Consider the following 20,962-nt stretch of genomic DNA (forward strand, 5'->3'; position numbering starts at 1 on the left):
GTATCAATATATATTTCATCTACTTAGCAATAAGTAACTTTTATAGTCAAACTGGTGGTAATTGGGTATATTTTGCCTTCTTTACTTCTCTTTTCCCCACTTGCTCTGCAGCAACGCCCCTCTTACCTAAGCTAAAGATCCCTGTGAAGCCTAGAAATACTGTGGGGTCTGCTCATCAAAAGGCTAAAAGATTGGGACGTGCTGAGTTTGAAACACATAAGGGGATCAGCTTCTACAGGCTGATTGACCCAGTTTGGCTCAGACGTGCCCTAATGAACTGAATGCTAGCCCATGAAGGTGTTGTCTGGACCCCCAGCCAGATTCAGAGGTATTCTGTTTAACTGTGTGCTTGTGTCTGACTATAGTTATTGTTGCTCTGATGAACTGATTCTTGGCATATGAGAGTGTCAGCCTGTCCATGCTGATCAACCCGGCCAGGTAAGGCGTGTCATGTTAATCTGTGTGTGTTTGTGTGTATGACTGATTTGGGGACTGGAGGAACCCAGCCCCACTGAACTGAGTGCTGCAAGATAGCTCCATTGGGGGTGAGGGCTTGCAGAAGGGAGAGATACAGCTCCGTATAGAAACACAAGTAACACAAGCAGCACATTAATAGAATTACCAAGACCCTCGCCCTAATAAATGAGCACACCCCAAAGTAGCGGGCAAATCTGGTAACAATATGCATAACAGATTGACAGAACTTGCCTGGAAAGTGCCGAGGGTACTATGTAATATTTGTTTTCTGGAGCATTCAGCTAATTTGTTGCTTATGTATGGCTGTTTTGTGTCTCACTTAAGAGGGGGTCCATTAAAGTTTCTTGGCCGTGGTCACAGTAACAATATTTTTAGGTTTTACAGCACCATTTATTTGGGGTGGCAAAAGTAATTTTATGTATTTTAGACGCTTGTAATTAGGACATCTCTCATAACTAGAGCAATGAGAAACAATACAGAAGTCAGTAGCATGCACACATGAAACATCCAATTCATATTCCCTTAAATATTTATTTGCTTCTCTCTCTGTTCTCATTGTCACCACATGGTCCTTGATCAAAAAGGGAGGACTGTTTGCAGGTTGCACAGCTGTGACCCCACTGGGAAGCATGGGAGCTCAGGATAAACCAAAGCATTGCCATATAGAAAGAAATTCCACAGTGTCAGCTTCTCCAGTCCAGATCTGTACACTTCTAGCTGTTCCCCCTGCATTAAACACTCCACCTAGCCCTCAGATAATAATCACAAGTTATTATGTGGTTCTGTTTCCTTCTACAGTTTACTCCCCTATTCAACAAAGACCTGTTCCTAAGTTCTTGAGCCTACAAAACGCTAAGCATTTTTGGCCTGATCTTGCTGAAGGGCACACTAAACTTTATTTCAGTCGGATTCCTTATAGGCTTAAAAGTGAGTACATGGTTTGCAGAACTAGGGCCAAACTAGCATTGCCGGGGAGGGGGCCACAGAAAGACGAGGAGATGCCACCCGAGCAAGACAGGTGACAAATGCAAGGAGTGCCCAGGTTAGAAACAGGGGTACAAACAGTCTCCCAAATCGGGGGGTGGCACACGCAGGTAGGCAAGGTATTAAATGCCTATATTCCAATGCTCGGAGTATGGGGAATAAACAGGAGGAACTTGCCCTCAGAATAGCCAGTTTAGACCCAGACATAATAGGGCTTACAGAAACTTGGTGGGATTCATCCCACGACTGGGCAGTTAGCATTAGGGGCTATAGGCTTTATAGGCAGGATAAAGAAGGAAGGAAAGGTGGGGTGTGGCGCTCTATGTCAGGAAGCAATACATATCCTCTGCCAGCAGAATGGGGTCAGAGGAAGGGTAGGCTGAAGTGCTCTGGGTCAAGATACAAGGGGGCCGTGGGGGGAGGGGTCTAACGGTGGGGGTCTACTATGGATCCCCCAACCAAGGGGAGGAGCTGGACCGGGAATTTTTGGGCCAGCTTGCAGAGGCATTTAAGGCGAAGGATGTAGTTGTCATGGGTGATTTCAATTACCTGGACATCTGCTGGGAGGGACAGTCAGCCAGGTCAGACTGTTCCAGGAGGTTCCTGGCTGAGGTACAGGACCTCCACTTAATTCAGGAGGTGCACAGTCCCACCAGAGGAAATGCCCTGTTGAACCTGGTCCTGGCCACAGGCAATGACCTAATAAGGGGCCTTCAGGTCCTTGACCACCTGGGTGATAGTGATCATCGCTTGCTGGAATTCACCATCCAGCGCAGGGTGTCAAGGGCCTGCAGCAAGGCCCTAGACGTCAAGAGGGCCAACTTCAACAAGTTGAGATTAGTGGGAGGCGCTGGGGTTCTTGAGATCAGGGGAGCTCAGTGCCCAAGATGAGTGGTCGTTCCTTAAGGAGACAATATTCAGGGCCCAAGGGGTGACCATCCCAACAAAAAGCAAGGGGGGGCAGGAGTGCCCGAAAGCCCCTCTGGCTCACCAAGGGTGTACAGGGATGCCTGATTGCCAAAAGGTGGCATACAACCAGTGGAAGGGGGATGCTATCTCCAAAGAGGAGTATACCTCCTCTGCTCGGGCCTGTAGGAGGGCTGTCAGGAAAGCTAAGGTGGACATAGAGCTAGGACTTGTGTCAAAAATCAAAGATAATAGTCCTTTTTCAAATATATAGGGAGGATGAAGAAAGCACCAGGAAATGTGGGGCCCCTGCAAGATCCTCTGGGCAATCTGGTGGTTGCACCAGAGGTGAAAGCAGACCTCCTTAACCAATTCTTCACCTCCGTTTTCTTGTGCAGGGACCGGGACTTCCCCACCGTGATGCAAGACGGACTCGAGGGGAATGCTTCCAGACCTCAGGTTGGGGAGGATCGGGTTAGAGAGCTTCTGGAGGGGCTGGACGTGTTTAAATCAGCGGGTCCAGATGCTCTCCACCCCAGGGTGTTGAGGAAGCTAGCAGGGGTTATTGCAGGGCCCTTGGCATGGCTTTATGAGCGCTCGTGGTGCTCGGGCCAGGTGCCAGATGACTGGAAGATAGCCAACATGGTCCTCATCTTTAAAAAAGGGAGGAGGGAGGACCCGGGCAACTATAGGCCCGTCAGTCTTACTTACTTCAATCCTAGGGAAACTCTTTGAGAAGATCATCATGGAGCACATTTGCAATGGGCCGGCCTCAGGGATGATGCTCAAGGGCAACCAGCACGGTTTCATTAGGGGCAGGTCATATCAGACACAACCTGATTGACTTTTATGATCAGGTCACAAAAGCATTGGATGCAGGTGTCGCCATGGATGTAGTCTTTCTGGACTTCAGCAAGGCCTTTGACACCGTCTCCCACCCCATCCTCACTAAAAAATTGGGCAACTGTGGCATTGATGCCTACACAGCCAGATGGATTGCAGATTGGCTGAAGGGTCATACCCAGAAGGTGGTGGTGGACGGGTCACATTTGACCTGGGGAGAAGTGGGCAGCGGAGTCCCCCAGGGCTCAGTTCTTGGGCCCGTGCTGTTCAATTTCTTTATCAGCGATTTGGACAATGCAGTGAAAAGCAACATGTTTAAATTCACTGATGATACGAAAATTTGGAGTGAGGTGAGCACGCTGGTAGGCAGGGAAAGACTGCAGCAAGACCTGGATAGGTTGCAGGGGTGGGCTAAAAAAAACAGGATGCGTTTCAATACTGGCAAGTGCAGGGTGCTGCACTTGGGCAGTAGTAACCAGCAGCATGCTTATAAGATGGGAAACTCCCTTCCTGAGAGCACGGAGGCAGAAAGGGATCTTGGAGTCATTACTGACTCCAAGATGAACATGGGCCGACAATGTGAGGTCACGGTTGGCAGGGCTAATAGGACCTTGTCGTGCATCCACAGATGCATCTCTAGCAGGGCCAAGGTGGTGATCCTCCCCCTCTATGCACCACTGGTCAGGCCACAGCTGGAGTACTGTGTCCAGTTCTGGGTGCCCCACTTCAGAAGGGATGTGGATAATATTGAGAGGGTCCAGAGGAGGGCCACCCACATGATCCAGGGACAACAGGGCAGACCCTACAATGAGAGACTGCGGGACCTGAACCTGTTAAGCCTTCACAAGAGAAGGCTGAGGGGGGACCTGGTGATCATCTATAAACTCACTAGGGGGGACCAGAAGGGTTTGGGAGAGACCTTGTTTCCCCTAGTGCCCCCTGGCATAACAAGGAATAATGGCCATAAGTTGTTTGAGAGTAGGTTTAGATTAAACATCCATAAGAACTACTTCACAGTCAGGGCGGCTAGGATCTGGAACCAACTCCCAAGGGAAGTGGTGCTGGCTCCTACCCTGGGTATCTTTAAGAGGAAGCTTGATGCCTACCTGGCTAGAATCATTTGAGCCCAGTTTTTTCTCCTGTCCAGGAAGGGGGTCAGACTTGAAGATCTATAAGGTCCCTTCCGACCCTACTTCTATGATTCTATGATTCAAAGGGCATGACACATTGCAGAAAAGAACCTATCGAGCTAGATCACACTCCACTTATGAGGCATCAAAGTGGTACTTACTTCCATGACAAGGTGTGGAATGGACACCCTCTCCAAGGGCACTACTACTGCACTACACCCACTAACTCCCATTCTCATGTCCCAAACCCAAAATGCAACAGTGAAACCATGCTGCAACATTTCCAGAAGCCTTTCCCAAGACTGCCAAGGACAATATCTTTAGCGTGTAACATCATACAAAAACCGTTCTTCTGTGCTACTGCACAGTAGCACTGATTACAATGCATTAAGTTAGTATCTGTTATTACAGGTACTAAACTTAATTTGCCATGATTACAGAGCATTAATGAATGTATAGATGTGCCCAGTATGTGGCTGTGAACATCAAAGGCAAAAAGACTATTCAGTAAATAGTCCATTTCTGACTCAACTAAAATCAGATTCAAACTGATTTAGAACAATTCTCCATTCTCAGTGGCAATATGGAACATACAATGGAAAAAGAAAGAGGTGGGGGGTGGTAAAGAAGGGATGGGGAGAATATGAGGAAAAGGCAAAGGAAGCAAGGAGAGACCTGATTTTGGAAATAGGGTTAATAGTAGCAAAGAGCAAGAGTGGGAAAAAGAAAAGGGGAGTGGAAAAAGAAGACTCAAAGGCTAGGCAGGGGAACAGATGCAAGATTACAGGAAAAGGGAACAAAATGCACCCTTGTGCTGAGGAGGCAAATTTCATTCCAAAAGGAGTTTGAGTGAGAAATCTGTAGCAATTGGAAAGGGAAGTGAAAGTTAAAGTTATTATTATAGTTTCTTACTATAAAAGTAACTATTATAGTTATTGTTAACTATCATTCCACAGCTGAAGAAAAATGAAAAATACCGTCTGCTGCTACTCCTCATACTAAGTAGCACCTCACTCTACAAGTAGCTCCGAAGTGGCAGATAGCTTTAGATTCCACTTACCAGGAAGCAGAATCTGAGCCACAGGGAATACATTCCTCATCCCTGGAATCATAGTTCCATAGAATTAAATAAAAGGAACAACTATGATTAGTTTGAGCTCCTGTTTAGCTCAGATTAGAATTTCACTTTGTAATTCCTGAATGGAGCTCGATAACTTACTCTAGAACTTTTCTCCTTAGAAAGGCATCAGGAAAATGAAACACAGCAGCTTTTTCTGCATGCACAGTCATACTATACAAGAGTTTAGGACAGGAAGTGAAGCATATCACATCTGCTGGGAAATGCAAGGGAAGTTTAATTATGCCTACATCCCTCATAATCCATTTTGTGCTGAAAAAGGATCCACATTCCAAAGTATCCTCAATTTAATTAATGTAATTCCCCTCCTTGAAATGTTACCAGTTTACTCCCACATCTGGGTGACTTTTTCATAGATTCTAATTGATAGTTTAAGGGCAGGAGAGACTATTAGATCATTTATTTGGTTTCCTGCATAATACAGATTGTGGACTGTCATCCAGATATTCCTGCAGTGAGCTCAATATCTTACATTTGGCAAAAGCATGCTTTCCAGAACATCATTCAGTCCTGATGTGAAGATTTTTTAAGAGTCAGAGAATCTATCATATCACTTGGCAGTTTGTTCCCATGAGTAAATATCCTCTCTTGTGAAAAACGCAATGTAATCAGGATCCAAGATATCAGACAGTTTAATGGACAGATGCTATCAAGGGCACAAGTTCTCTCAAACATACCAGCCTATAGAGATAAAATGGTTAAGGTACGCTAGATTAAGGCATAGAAGGAAATGTTGGGTCTAGCACCATGTCTGGCAAAAGGACCAGGCCCTTATTTATAGCTGTGTCAACATGGAACAGCCTTTAGCACAAGTCCAGGGTAGGACTTGAATACATACTTCTGGAATCATTATGAGATACTGTAACCATTCTGCCAGCACACGCCACACACCTGTGCCCCAATGATCCATATGAAAACATTTGGATGTAGAAATAGGATTAAGAGGGCAGTAAGTCAAATGGGGGTCTTATTTTTGTTGGTCATATTAGCTCAGCATGCAGATGGAACTAGAAAGCATAAGTCCAAAGCATGGATGTCATCATTTGTTCTTGCTGCTTTAACTTATATTTATATTGAAACCCAAACCATTCTGGCTGATGGCTTACGATTAACATAGCTCAGTTTTAGTTACCTTTTGGAAGCTGTGACCAAGAAATACCCCCATAAGCCATCATAGATCATTCTTTCCATGCACTACTTGGAAGGTGTGCAGGAAAAATGACACAGGAAAGTTAGCTCTTACCTGGGCCTTGGACTGAGGGGCTAATGCATGTGCTGTAATGCTTTGCAATTACATGATTTTTTTACATATCTTTGCCCAATCATCAACTCAGTTGCAAGCTGAGAAAGCAGAATTTCATATCTTTGTGAAAAGGAAATGAACTGAACAGATATTACAGATCTGGACTGCAGCATTGCATGTGGCTCTTAAATACAGCTCTTACCTCTGACCCAGCCTGCTGTGGCCACTAGAGGGCACTGTTGCCAGCAAAATGAGGTGAAGACAAGTTCATTGGAAATTATTTCCACTGAGTGCTCAAAGCTGAGGCAGGGCAGAGAACCCCCCATTGCAAGCCCCAGTCTCACAAACATCCTGAATATTCTCCCCTGCTTTCCAGCTCGTCTCCATCTGCAGGTCTACAACAGGCCTCCTGGTTTGAGATCCCCCAGTGCCTGTACATACCCCCTTTTTGGTAGGGAGATATAATAAAAAGTGCCAACATGAATACATGAAATGAAATATACTAACCTGCAAGTCACAGGTGGCTCGCCTTGTTCTCCCCCTCTCTTCAACCTCCTGGATCACATTTTCCATTGGTCTCCAGGACATTTCCTCTTTCCCGCTGCTTCCCTCTTGTAGCCATTTTGCCTCCTCCTCCATTTCCCACCATCTCTCTCTCCACACTGTCTCCCTCATTTCTTTCTCTGTCTTTCCCTAATCACTTGTCCTCCCCTGTTCCTAGGCTCCCCATCCTCTTCCTTAGTCCCTAGTAACCTCTACTTTCTCTCTGTGTTTCCCAGATGTTTCTTTCCCTGCTCTCTCCCTCATGTCTCTACATCTCCACCATTCCACCATCCCTTGGTACCCTCCCTCATTCCATCTGTTACCCTGGTAGCTTCCCTTCACAGTCTTGATCACAACTCCACCCTTTCCTGCCTCTACCCTGTCTTTTGCCCCTTTTCTGTTCCTTTGTACTCAACTAATTGCTTATCTTCTTCCCCTTTGTCTCAGTCACAGGGATGTTTCTTCCAGCGCTTGTAAGGGGTGTGCAAGCTACAAGCAGGAGACTGCAAAGAGTTCTGTTCTTTCTTTCACTCTTCCAGGATTAAGAGATTGGTCTTCTCCTTCAGTCCTTCCCCTGACAATAGGAGCTGGTGGAAGCATGGCATCTTTCTACAGGACAATACTGAAACACCTTTTTTTTCTTGCTTGATATAAGCCCAGCTTTCACCAGTTAACATGGGCATTTCAGAAACAAATGGTATGAAACAACTTTTAATTAGTAAGATAATGTATACCCCCACATTTAAAGGGAATCCAGACAACGAGCTCAATAATTGGCTTTGCTGGGGCCTGCCTAAACATAGGAGTGCCTCATACTGCTCTTCTCTTCTCTTCAAACACACATTCACAACCTTAGTGTCCACTGTGCTAGGTTTGATCTATCCTAAGATTTTCAAGGTGGTCCCAATGGCCAGAGAAATCCAGGCACCCCACGTTTTCTGTCTCCCTGCCCCATGCCAAATTAAAGCTGAATGCTCAGAGTGAATGCTGTGTGACTCCAGCAGGAGCAGAACATACAGGTATAGCTCTCAGGGAGAAAGGACAGAGGTGGCTTTAGCTGGACGGGTTCTATCTGCTCAAGGGATGAAATGGCTTACTGTAATTTAGGTAGCTTGGGGAGGTGTTCCAAGTTAAGGCAGTCTGTCAGGGCTGCCTGTGGGCAATTCTGCCTAGAATCTCCAGCTTCATGAGCATATTGGGGCACAAGGGTGTTTCATTTTGGGGGTTGCTTGCTGGCTAGCCCTGCACTGAAGTACTCTCATGTCCTAGCCAGCTCCTTCATGGCATATTGAGCTGGGCGGAGCATCCCCAGGATAGCAGGCCCTGGGCTCCCTGCCAGCTGAGGCTGCTCCAACCTGATTCAACTTGCTGCAATCTTGGGTGCACATGCAAATGGTGTGCTCAGAGCGATAAACTCCAGTGCAATAAGCACCAGAGTTTATTGCAGCACATTAATAGGAATGTGTAGACATGCCTAGTCATTGGGAAACTACATGGGGAAGTCCAGACTAGTGCGCACTTGCCTATTGCCCTGCCTCAAACCCCTTGCAGGGCAACAGGTACATGCAGGAATTAAAAAATGTTTAATTAGACCATGGATATCCAAGGGTATAAAAAAACTGCTCCGCAATAGAGCGGAGCAAGGCACAGTTCAAGACCTTGCCTGGAGCCAGTCCTCCAAAAGAGACTCTTTGGTTTTGGCCAGAGCATCTCGTTTGTGTTCCTGCTGCCCCCAACACTGTCCAAGGTAAGTTGGGGCGGGTGGGAAAGAGTTCATGGTTGCGGGGTGAGGGGTGGCAGGGGAATGTGGGGGGAGGTTGGAGAGTGGCAGGGAGGGTGTCCCTGGGGCTGTGGGGGCGGGGGGGGGTGAGGACTTGGCCCAGATCCCTGAGGCTCACTAATCAGGCTTTGCACTGGAACAGGTCGCATGGCTCCAGAAGGCACGCACAGGAGCCACACCTCCCAGAGCCCTGTGACCCGCTCCAGTGCAAGGCCAGACTAGCGAGCCACATGGGGCTGGGCCAGGTCCTCACCCCCCTGCAGGCACAGGGGACAGAGGCAGGAGCCGGCCCTGGGGCCCAGCCCATGCTGACAGGAGCCAGCGCGGCATGCAGTTCCTGTGTGCCATGCCAGGTCCTGTCATGGCTGGGCCCTTCCTCTAGTTGCAGGACCTGGCCCAGCGTGCGGAGCCGAGCCAGGTCCTGCTGGCCCTGGGGCTGCTTGTGCTTCCTGCCAGCTGGGCAGCATGAGAAGCCCCCAGGCTGACAGGACCTGGCTCCACATGGTCACCGCACGCCAGGCCAGGGAACACGAGCCACCTGGGGCCGGCAGGACACAGCTCAGCTCCGCATGGTCCCCGTGCACTGGGCTGAGCCAGGCCGGCACCTGCCTCTGCCCCCTGTGCCTGCAGGGGGGTAAGGACCTGGCCCAGCCCCATGTGGCTCACTAGTCTAGCATTGCACTGGAGCAGGTCACAGGGCTACAGGAGGTGTGGCTCCTGTGTGCGCCTCCTGGAGCCGTGAGACCTGCTCCAGGGCAAAGCCAGACTAGTGAGCCTCAGGGATCTGAGCTCAGCCCGGCTGGGCTGCAGAGGGGCTCCAGGACCCAGCTGGGCCTGGCACATGGTCTCTGCATGCCACACTAGGTCCTGTCATCATGGGCCCAGCCCAGCTGGACTGCAGAGGGGGCCCAGGACCTGGCTGGGCCTGGCACATGGTCCCTGCATGCCACACCAGGTCCTGCTGCTACAAAACCAGCCCAGCTGGGGGGCAATAGCAACCCCAGGGCTGGCAAAACCAGACTGGGCTCAGCACATGGTCCCTCCCCTGCTCTGTTAAAGGTTAGTTGTGGGCCCTGGGCAGGGGGCTGGGGCCCTGGGGGGGATAGGGCTGTGGCTCTCCAGGGGGGAACTGGGACCCTGGGCAGGGGGGCATTCCATGTGCTGTGTGGGGGGGCTGCACCCTGTGGGGGCCAAGGGACCCACCCCTCCCAAGCAGCCCCCCCACAAGGTCCCCCACACCCGCAGTGCCCCAGCAATTGCCCCACTCCTACGCACAGACCAACCCACATCCACCCACCCACCTTCCCCCACACCCCTTATCACCCCCTTTCTACAAACACCACATCCCCCATCACACACCCATCATGTATGAAGAAAACCAAAACCACAGATAAACACATATAGGTATTTAGAATTTATTTTTTCATGATGATAGAGACACTGGTAGGCTTCCAAATTGCTTTAACACTGTAAATATACCAATAAAGCATTACCCAACTTATCACTCTCTCTCTCTCTCTCTCTAGATGTGTGTGTGTGTGTGTGTGATGTGTGTGTGTGTGTGTGTGTGGAGTGTTTTTTTGTTTTAATTGTGGAAGAACATGGATTTGGGGGTATTTTAAAAAATGGATTTGGGATGCTGCTGCAGCAGCCCAGCTGGCACAAGGGGTAGTGTCCCCAGATATCAATTGGCGGGGCCCTAGAAACTCCAGAGAGCGAGTAGCCCCAAGCTGGTTGCCAGGGCAGCTTTTTGTATGGATGGGGTCAGGACAGGGCAGCTTTTTATACTGCTGGGGACAACACAGGTGCTGGCCCCGGGCTTTAGCTCCCCCTGGCTACAGATCTGGGAGGAGCCAGGCAGGGTTATTTCGCCCCAAGTAGCACAATTTGCTCCACACCAAAGTGCATGTCCAAGCACGTGTAATGAGGCAAAAAGTCCTGGCTCAAATTTGCACCACTTCTATTTGAGCTGCTGCAAGCGCACATATTTGCATGTGTGGATGTGCCCCTTAACTCTACCTTTGCTGGCAGCAGAGCAACACTGCTGGGCCAGGTAGACATTATATTTTTACCAGTATAAAGGATCAAAAACTGGCCTCTACCCATAGCAGAACAGAAATTCAGCAAACATAAAATGGTTAAAAATGGTTCAACCCTGTCTAAGATTTGCCCTCTCTCCTTGCCCCCTGCCCCCCAAGAGGCAAATGTGTGTTCTGTACACTACTGGTCTAAATTATGCCACTTACAGAAAACCACATAACTTAGATCTTGTCTGCCTTGGGCTTTTTGAATTACTGTACCTAGCCCTGGTTTACTATGGCTGGGCATGCTGCCAAGAACACACTGATATGTTTTTACCAACAACCCTGAGTTCAAGCCAGGCCTCAGGATGCCTTCAACTCTGTCTGGTAAGAAACAACATTCTGTTGTAGTCCATAGATATGATATCTTGTTACTTCCTCGAGATGGCGGTAGTGTAACTAAGGGTAGTGATCAAGGCACCAACCTCTAGATGCTGGGTTTTGGGGAGCACAAAAATAGCAGGTGTGCTGCTGGCATGGCTGCCACCACTAGCACCCTAACTGCAGGTGCTAGCCTATGCACTGCCTTTGTCCAGAGAACAGAACTGCCCAGTTATGCCTCTGAGAGATTGTGTAACATGGCTAGTACTGCATGATAATTTCAATGATAGCTATTATTACTATTAACAGGAAAGGTCAGTTAAAAACAATGAGAAGGCTTTTATAAATGGATAGTTCAGGAGGACACGAAAATGCCTTACCAACCTGACATACTGGACACATTTACATGTCTACATGTGCAGGCGTTAAAGCACAGTAACACTGTGTATGGACTGACTTAGAACTAAAGTCAGTCTCAAGTCAGTCCACGCACAGTGTTACTGTGCAGTAAGGCATCTACATGTGTGTTACTGCATATTAACTAATTGGGCATAAATGTGATGGCTATATGATGCAGGTATCAAATTTACCCCCAAGTCAGCCTAAGTCACCATATTTACTGCACAGTATGGGCATGCACTTATAGATACCACCATATGGTGCAGAAATTTTTGGCTACTGCACAGTAATTTCAGTTACTGCATAGCAACTGCATGTGTAGATGTGCCCACTGATTTCCAAAGTATAATGTCCCAGGTTTTTCTGAAGCAGGAAGCAAAACATATCAATACTGAAGGAACTACAGTGGGAACTGGAAGCTGGCAAACTCAAGTGCACCTTCTTGCAGTGCGACTGGGAAAATTGAAAGCAGTATTTGTATTTTAACACCAAGTAGGGCTAGTTGCTGTAAATTGGGGTTGCTCTGCAGCAAAAGCAATGGTGCTATATTGATTTACAACAGCTGAGGATCTGCCTATTCAGGCTCACTTCTGGGAACACACTACTCTGATCTGGCTGGATGTGCTCATCTGATGTTTCATTAATTTGCTAGAAAACTGCTGCCAGAACAGACACACATTTTGGCAGGGCTGAAGAAAAAAAGAAAATGACTTGAAAACTCATTAATGTACTTCATATCATTCAAGCTCATTTAAAAAGTGCTTCTGAGGCCCTCACCAGTGCCTGACTATTCCCTGCACTCTGGGCTTTGTTCTCTCCAGTGTGAAATGACTCACTGATAAGGTTTCCACCTTTTCCTTTTGGAGGTTATTCTACAACCTTGTAAACTTCAGTGTTAGGATGTTTTTCCTGATATTCAGCTTAAATGTTTCTTTGTTCTGTTTCCTCCCATTACTCCTAGTTATGCTTGGACCCACCCTAAACAATTCCTTTCTCTCCTTGGGTTTATATTGTCGTTGTGCATATCAGGGGAAAAACAGACCTCACATGAACATATTCTGCTTCAGCCAGCAGAAACTACAGTAAAGGTCATGCCATGATGCTGTCATCAGGATCAGCAAGAGAGAAATGCCTGTGTCTGTGTGCTTTGTGCATGCTTCAAGCCCCTATGAAATGAATGGGGAGTTCTCTGCTCCCTCCTCCAGATGTGCTGGAGGTGGCTCATTGCTAGACAACTGGACCTTATTGGAAGATATGCTCAAGGCTAGTTCCCTTCTGCCATGCAGTAGTACCCTCAATAACAATCATAAGCAGGCACAGAGAAAAAGAAAGCAGAACAACATCAAGTTGCCTAAAGCAACAATACAAAGTCCAGGCCAAATCTTATGCCAGCTAGTAGGCATCTAAGCACCAAAGTGGGATCCTATTCCACCCTAGCCAAGTACCCCCCAAAACACACCTGCACCTCAACTTGAAGACTAAGGCTGCTGGCAGGCATGGGAAGAAAACCAAACCTACGCTTTTTTGGAAGAGGCAACATGTTAGTTCAACCCCAGCATTGATTCAAACGGCTGTTAGATAAAAGTGCCAAAAAAGACTCACTGGAGCGCCCAATCGATACAGATGTTGGGCAAGCTGCATCAAAGTAACGCAATCCATCTTCTGGGCATGTTCTAACTTGGTGCAGGGGCACACTGAGTTCCAAGTAAAGCACCGTTTTGGGATGGTTACATCTGTAAGCAGCCAAAATTACAAAGAGCAGGAGAAGGAAGCTTTTATGTTAAGTAGGTAGCACAGACTATAGCCCTTAGCAGTCTCTTTCTGCACATGAGAACATAGCCAAGACAGTGCTGCTGCTGTAAAGTCAATACACACTGTGGAATGGAACTCAGCTGCTGCAAACTCCAGTTCATTCTGCTATGGGGTAGCCTCATGGAAAGAACCAGGAAAGGAGTGAGAGGGGTGCAGCCATGCCCCCCTTGCCTGTGCTGCACATGCACAGTGAATTCTCTGAACTCCTGGATGGTCAGTGCATGCTCCTTCCAGAGCTCTGCCTGTGCAGGGAGCTCTCTGAGTTCATCAGCTGGTCAGTGTGGGGTCCCGCCAGGGCATGAGCACCACTGCCGTTCACCCCGTCCTTTCTCTTGCCCCCAAATTAGTCACATGGAAAGGGGTGGGGGTACAAACAGCGGTGGCATTCACCCCTGGGCTCCTCAGCCATGTGAAAGTAGTGGCTCTAGCACAAGCCTGTGCTGACCAGCTAATGAGCTCAGAGAGTTCCCTCCTTTGGCGAGAAAGCCAAAGTGAGGAGGGATGGTACCACCTCCTGGATCCTCCTGGATCTGCCTCTGGCAACCCTTTGAACACGGCATGAACAAGGTTTATTAAAATGGCATCAGTGACAAGCCTCTAGAGAGTAGCTGAATCTGTTCTGTGTTTATCTTATCGACCCATCTTCTGCATAAACACAGTAGTAAACAGAACATCTGGAATGAAATGTTTCTCGCGTGTAGCACTTTATTAGTACACATATTTATTTATTTTTTTAATAAAAAGTCAGGAATTTTATGAAGGCAAAAGGAATCCCTATAGCTGAAATAAGATACTTGCCAACATACTGTCAAGGCAATAAAAACTGCAATAATTACACATTGCAATAATAATCCTGAACAATAAGGATTTCAAATATTCTTTGTGATTTCCAGACAATGATAATGACTTAACAGACCAAAGGTAGGTCAGACTAGGGAAAGAGGCTGTACATACAATGTGAGGAAAAAGTACGGAGTAAGCAAAAATGGATGTGCCTTCAACAGGGGTTGGAAAACTTTTTCTTTCATTCTTTTTTGGGGGAATTAACAATGTATACAAGTGGCTTTTTCCATTCAACTGAAGCAAAGGAAGGCCTGGTTTGATGATCAGTTAAGTCAGTTCCAACCAGTGTACCTCAAATATTTGTAAGGCTAGGGACAGACATTCAAAAAACCTGAGCTTGAATTGATTCAATCTTTGCAGGTTAGTCTAACCTGGCTAGGCTAAATCAGTTTTGTAACCAGACAGACATCTAAAAAATGCAGGCACATGCCTGCAGTGGCTCAGGCTGGAAGCCAAGGGGCACTAGAGCACCCTCCTGTCCCTTCCACAGCACTGAGCTTAAGGGGGAGCATGGCTAGGCTCCATCAAGATGCTCTGATTAGCCCAGCAGGGAATTGAGTTAGGGGGGAATCACCCCCTAACTCAGTATTCATCACCCCATTAAGAAAACAACAGAGGGACATTACCAGCTACCTTTTAATTCTACCTGTTAATTCAGCATGGACCTGTAGCCAACATGTGGTCTGCTAGCTAATATACAGACACCTCTCTGCAAGGCAGAGGGGAGGAAGGAATTCCTGCTTAGCAGGGATGGGAGAGAAGTCTGCAGTGTGTGCTGGAGCTGCAGTCAGAATTCAGAATGACCCGTGTAGATTGGAGAAGTGATCTGCAATCAATCAGATGAGATTTAACAAAGACAAGTGCCAAGTCCTGCATTCAGGATGGAATAATGACATGCATAAATACAGACAGGGGAATGACTAGTTAGGCTACAGTGCTGCAGAGAAGGACCTGGGAGTTATAGTGGAACACAAGCTGAATATGAGCCAAAAGTGTGCTCTTGTTGCCAAAAAAGGCAACAACTTTTTATTGGGTTGTATTAACAGAAGTGTTACTTGTAAATCAAGGGAAGTGATTCTTCCACTCTATTTAGCACTGGTCAAGCATCACCTGGACTACTGTATCAAGTTTTGAGGCACACTTCAAGAAGGAGGTGGACATTTTGGAAAGAGCCTCATGCAGAGCAAACCAAATTATTACAGGCCTGGGAAGCAAGACTTATGAGAAAAGGCTGAAAGAACTAGGGTTATTTAGTCTGGAGAAGAGAAGACTGATTTGATAACAGTCTTCAAATCCCTGGAGGGCTATTACAGATAGGGATCTGCCCAAATCATCGTGTAGATTTTGCAGAAATTGCAAAATCAGGAAATCTCCACAAAATCCACAGAAAAAGCAAAAACAAAAACTTACTAAAAATAAAATGCTGGCTCCCCAGTGGGTCTTTGCTCAGTAGGTGTAGGGGATAGGATTAGAAATGATGGCCTCAAGCTTCATCAGGGGAAATTTAGGTTGGTGATTAGGAGGAATTTTCTGACTGTGAGAGTGGTCAAGAACTGGAACAGGCTACCTAGAGCAACTGTGGAATCTCCATCCTTGGAAGTTTTCAAGAGCAGATTAGACAGACATTTGGCTGGGATGGTTTAGCCAAGGGAGATCCTGCCTTAAGTAAGGGGCTGAGCTGGATGCCCTTGTGAGGTCCCTTCAAGCCCTACTTTCCTATGGTCCTAAACACAGGAGAGGAGAGTAAGTTTCTATTAGCACTGCAGATGGGGTTAACAGAATCCAAACATTATGGGGTTTGAGGACATCTGCATCTAGGTTGGGATCCAGAATTTCACAGCAGGCTCCTAACCTTGTAACAGTCTGAAACAAAAGCTTGGATCTCACTACTCACCAATTTAGAGGAAGTTTGTAACTGAATTTTGGATGTAAAGACAGTAGCGTAACTGGAGGGGGATGAGGGGCAGGGAAAGAGGGGAACTAGTTCTGGGCATCTATTTAGAGCAGAAACCAGAATTATACCCTTGCCCCCTACCCAGTCTTTGCTGTGACTATAGCAGCCCTGCACTGACCACCTGGCTGGAGAAGCCAGCTGTGAGGACAGCTAAGACAGGTAAGATCAACTTTCTTCTCTCCTCCCCTCTCCTCCCCCACCAAGTCTCCCCACCAGCACTCAACACTGCTTTCCCCTTCCCCAGGGCACAGGGGAGTTGACAGAGCAGTCATGATCTAGCGCTTTGGCTGCCCAGTTTTTGCCTTATAGCATAATCATTAGCCATCGCTGACCCTGGGAGCATTTTGTGAGGCAACTTTGACAACCTAGTCTCATTTATCACCAGCCTCTACTGGGTTTGATAGTTTACTAGCACCCTGTAAAAAAAAAAGAGCAGGCAACAGATTATTGTAGTATAGGAAATAATACCCTGAAAATATTTTGAGTGTATTTTTCCCTTTGCAAACAAAATAGATGGTTATTTTCTATAAGGCAATTATTGGCCTGTGCAGTTAAATTATTTCTTTCCTCTCACATATATACATACAGCTTTAAGTTTATGTACAGATAGAATTTTTCATATACTATATATACCCCATTACCAGCCAATACACTCAATCACATTACTAATGACCAGAATCAGCAAAACAAACTTTATTGTGGGAACCAGGCTACACAGAAATGTGACTTACAATTTGTAGTGTCACTTAACAGCCAAACCTCCTCATTCCTTGAAGCAACGGTTCACATTACTGGCTCCTGAGCATTAATTCTCCTCCCTCCTGTTCCTAGATCCTGGATCAGGTGTTATGTGAAAGTGGAAGGAGTAAATGAAGCCTGGGTTGGTAGCCTGAAGTTGTAAGCCAAAGGGACAAAGTACTTCTGTAGAGCAGAGCTGGTGGGTGCAGAGCCTACGTACATCACTCCACCTAAATTAGGCTGCAAAAGGAAAACAAGATCTCCAGTAAGTAATGTGGGGAGAATACATGGATATGGCATTAAATCAATACCCTTATTTAGTTAGCTAAACTAGTCTTTATCCTTAATGATTTAAAAGCACACAAATGGTGCTAGATCCTGAAGTTTACTTGAGCCATAGAGAAACAGGGAAGCTACTTGCCCCAGGCCCAGCCACAGGAGGTACCTGCCCTCTTTCCCTTGTGGCAGGCTGAGCCTATGTTCTTCACTTTCCTCCCTCTCACATCTGGCTGGTATCTGGATTTCTTGGAAAGTTGCCTATGAACCCAAGGCAGGGTGGGAGGGGAGGAGGGGGCATCTGGTGCTACTGGACTCCAACAGAACTCCACAGTTAGACCCTCTAGCTAACAATGCCTCTCCCTTCTGTCTCTTGTTAATTCAGCTTGTAAGGTTTTGTGCCTTCGGAGCCTATACAGTAGCCTTTGGCCCTTAATCATGGCCTCCAGCTTCACCCACAGTCATGCCCCTGCTTCACAGGTATCATTCAGTCCCAACCCAGTCAGTAACTTCAGCATCTCAACCACTAATCCTAAGGCTCTCAACCCTGGCCCACTGTTTCAGGGGTCAGCTCCTTTGCCTCAGTCCAGCTCACACCCTTGTTCCATGCAGGGCTCAAAAAGCAGAGTACCCCAGGCACCCTATAGCATGACCTTCAAACTGCCCCTTTATATCCACCCCCAAGCCACTGGCCAATAACACACAAAAACTCTTGAAGGCTCTGACCCTCCTGGGTATAAGGAAGAAGACTTTTGACTTTTTAGCTACTGTATTTTCATGCATATAGCCCATGGGCTATACACGTTTTTACAAACTTGATGGGTGGGTGCGGGCTATACAAGTGTGCGGGCTATGCAGAGTCTTTAGAACAACGTAGCCCGTCCCCGCCCATCCCTGGTTGCGGGTTGCGGGCTCCAGCTCCAGCAGGACTCTGCAGGGGAGGGGAGGGGAGGGGAGGGGTGAGGAACTATGAGCTGCGAGACACACTCCCCGCTGCTGCCACCAGCCGCACTCTGCTGGGCACAGCCGCCAAAGCCAGAGCTGGAGCTGGAGCTGGAGCTGGAGCCCACAGCTGGGGACAGGCTTGTGGGCTCTGCAGGGGAGGGGAGGGATGAGAAGCTGTGAGCTGTGGGCTCCGGCTCCAGCTCTGGCTCTGGCGGCTGTGTCCAGCAGAGTGCAGCTGGCGGCAGCAACGGGAAGCGGGGCTCGCAGCTTGCAGCTCCTCATCACTCCCCTCCCCTGCAGAGCCCCACTCCCCACCACCGCCGCCAGCTGCACTCTGCTGGGCACAGCTGCTGGAGCAGGAGCTGGAGCTGGAGCCCACAGTTCACAGCTCCTCATCCCTCCCCTCCCCTGCAGAGCCTGCAAACTTGTCCCCAGCTGCGGGCTCCAGCTCCAGCTCCGGCTCTGGCAGCTGTGCCCAGCAGAGTGCGGCTGGTGGTGGCAGCGGCAAGCGGAGCTCTGCAGGGGAGGGGGGAAGAGGGATGAGGAACTGTGAGCTGCGAGCCCTGCTCCCCACCGCCGCCAGCAGAGCCTGCACTTGCTGTCATGTCTCAGGGTGCGGGGAATACATGGAGTATGTTACAAAAACACAATTTTCTGTGGGTTATACATGGGTGCAGGTTATACATGGGTGCGGGTTATACATGGGTGCGGGCTATATGCACAAAAATACGGTACTTTATTCAGGTGTTTGGGGTACAAAAAGTAGGCCTCTCTAGGGTCCAGACCCAATATACAAAGCAAAGACAAACAAATTACCATCAAACCAAAAGCACCATGCCATTACAGTCATAACATCACACCATGACCTATATTCTATTTCTATATTACACGTTGTGCTTAACGTGCCATTATGCTGTCGGGACACCGGCCACATGGTCATACTGCCCTCTGTAAACAAATGATTCCTACCCTGCTTTATCCAATCATACACTTGACAAAACCTTCAACTTCCCACACACAGAAAAAAGCAAAAAGCAGCTTAGTGAGGGCCCAGGGATGGCGTGGGCTTGGAGTCGCACTCCAACACCGAGCCTACCCAGTTGCCCAGACCAGTCATGACATCAGAGCGCATATTGAAGACCGTCTTCTACATGGCTCAGTGTCCCCCAAGGGCCCAGCATACCTCAAAGGTGGGCACTGCCTGCTGGAGCACAGCATGCTCAAACTCCAGCAAGAGGTGTGCCCACACCAGGAGGCTGAAAAGCTGCAGAGCATTTTCTGAGCTGGTCCTGGCAAGCTGGTTGTGGCAGCTCTTAAAGACAGCCATCTTGGCCTGACCCAGTAGAAAGTTGGCCAGGCAAATGGTGCCCCGCTTGGCCACCCAGTACAGGTAGGAGCACATGTAGGTGATCTCCAAGAGGCTCCTGCCCAGTGCCTGCAGTGGCAGCTCGAGGGTAACAAAGAGTGGCTGCAGGGGGGGCAATCGAGGAAAGCATAAAAGAGGTCTTCCTCAATGACCCTGGGGCAGAAGGGGCAGGCCATCGAGGTGGCTGGGTCAAAGTGGGATGCAAACATGCCAGTGGCTAGGATGCCATGCAGCAAACGCCACTGCAGGTCACCAGTCTTCTTGGTGGTTGGTGGCTGATACAAAGTGCGCCATGCCAGGTGAGCTGGTGGGGAATCTGGTGGCCCCAGGCACTGTCGCCATGGTGTATCAGGGTGGCCCGCCAGCACCTGGGCATGGTGGACATGAACCACCAAGGCATACAGGCTTCTGTGCAACAACAAAGCAAAGAGGCAACCCACGTTGATGTAGGGAGGCATGGGGAGCGTCAGCAGGGTGCCAGGCCCACCAGCCAGCTCGCTGGCCACGGCTGGGGTGACTAGCATTTTGGACAAAGCCTTGCTTGGTGCATCTGCGGTACTGGGGACCTGGTGTGCCCTGAAATGGTTATTCATCGTGGGTGCTGCCTCCAGTAGGAGGGCAGACTGGATGTTACCCAGGAGATGACCCATGCTGCAGACAGAGTGCATGCCTAGCCAGGTGGTCAGGACCTCAGGCAAGAACCAGGCCAACCAAGCAGGTTCAAGGAGATGGTTAAGGTGGAGGACACTTGCCTGGATCAGGGTGGCTATGAGGCTGGCAGAGGAAAGACTTTGCACAGGGCACTGCAGGGCTGGGTTGTGTACCAGGGGTCCCTCAGCAGGTGTGGGGAACTGCAGGTGCTGGGCCTGTGGCTGGAAGTGGAAGGTGGCCTGCCAGGCTTGTACCATGCTGTGGTAGAAGGCCAGAAGCACTGCCCAGTTCAGGAGCATGAGGTCCAGCAGGAAGAGCTCCTGTTTGAAGCCAAGGGCCCCTATCCTCTGCAGGAACCTGCAGGCCAGTTGTTGTCAGGGTAGGCACTCCTCGCCGTAGAAGAGTCACTGAAGGACTTGCAAGTGGAAAGTGGCCACCTTGCTCACCAAGTTGATCAGGCTCTGGCTCCTCTCAGTGACAGGTAGGTAAAGGACAGCCTGTGGGAGCCAGTGGATCCCATCCTAGAAAAATA

General features: G+C 48.5%; 1 protein-coding gene across 1 annotated transcript in view; it reads right to left on the bottom strand.

Annotated features, from left to right (window-relative positions):
• Positions 1-17,158: 17,158 nt before the first annotated feature.
• The window catches only part of LMNTD1 (lamin tail domain containing 1), a 119,643-nt gene continuing 115,839 nt past the window's right edge, over positions 17,159-20,962 (bottom strand). Inside the window, exon 8 of the mRNA XM_090041116.1 lies at positions 17,159-17,432. Coding sequence (XP_089897242.1) covers positions 17,301-17,432 — 132 coding nt within the window. The 3' untranslated portion in view covers positions 17,159-17,300. The remainder of the gene's footprint in view (positions 17,433-20,962) is intronic.

This window comes from Crocodylus siamensis, chromosome 4 (genome assembly GCF_052110815.1).
Source record: "Crocodylus siamensis isolate JL-2025a chromosome 4, ASM5211081v1, whole genome shotgun sequence".
In the NCBI taxonomy this organism is placed as follows: domain Eukaryota; kingdom Metazoa; phylum Chordata; order Crocodylia; family Crocodylidae; genus Crocodylus; species Crocodylus siamensis.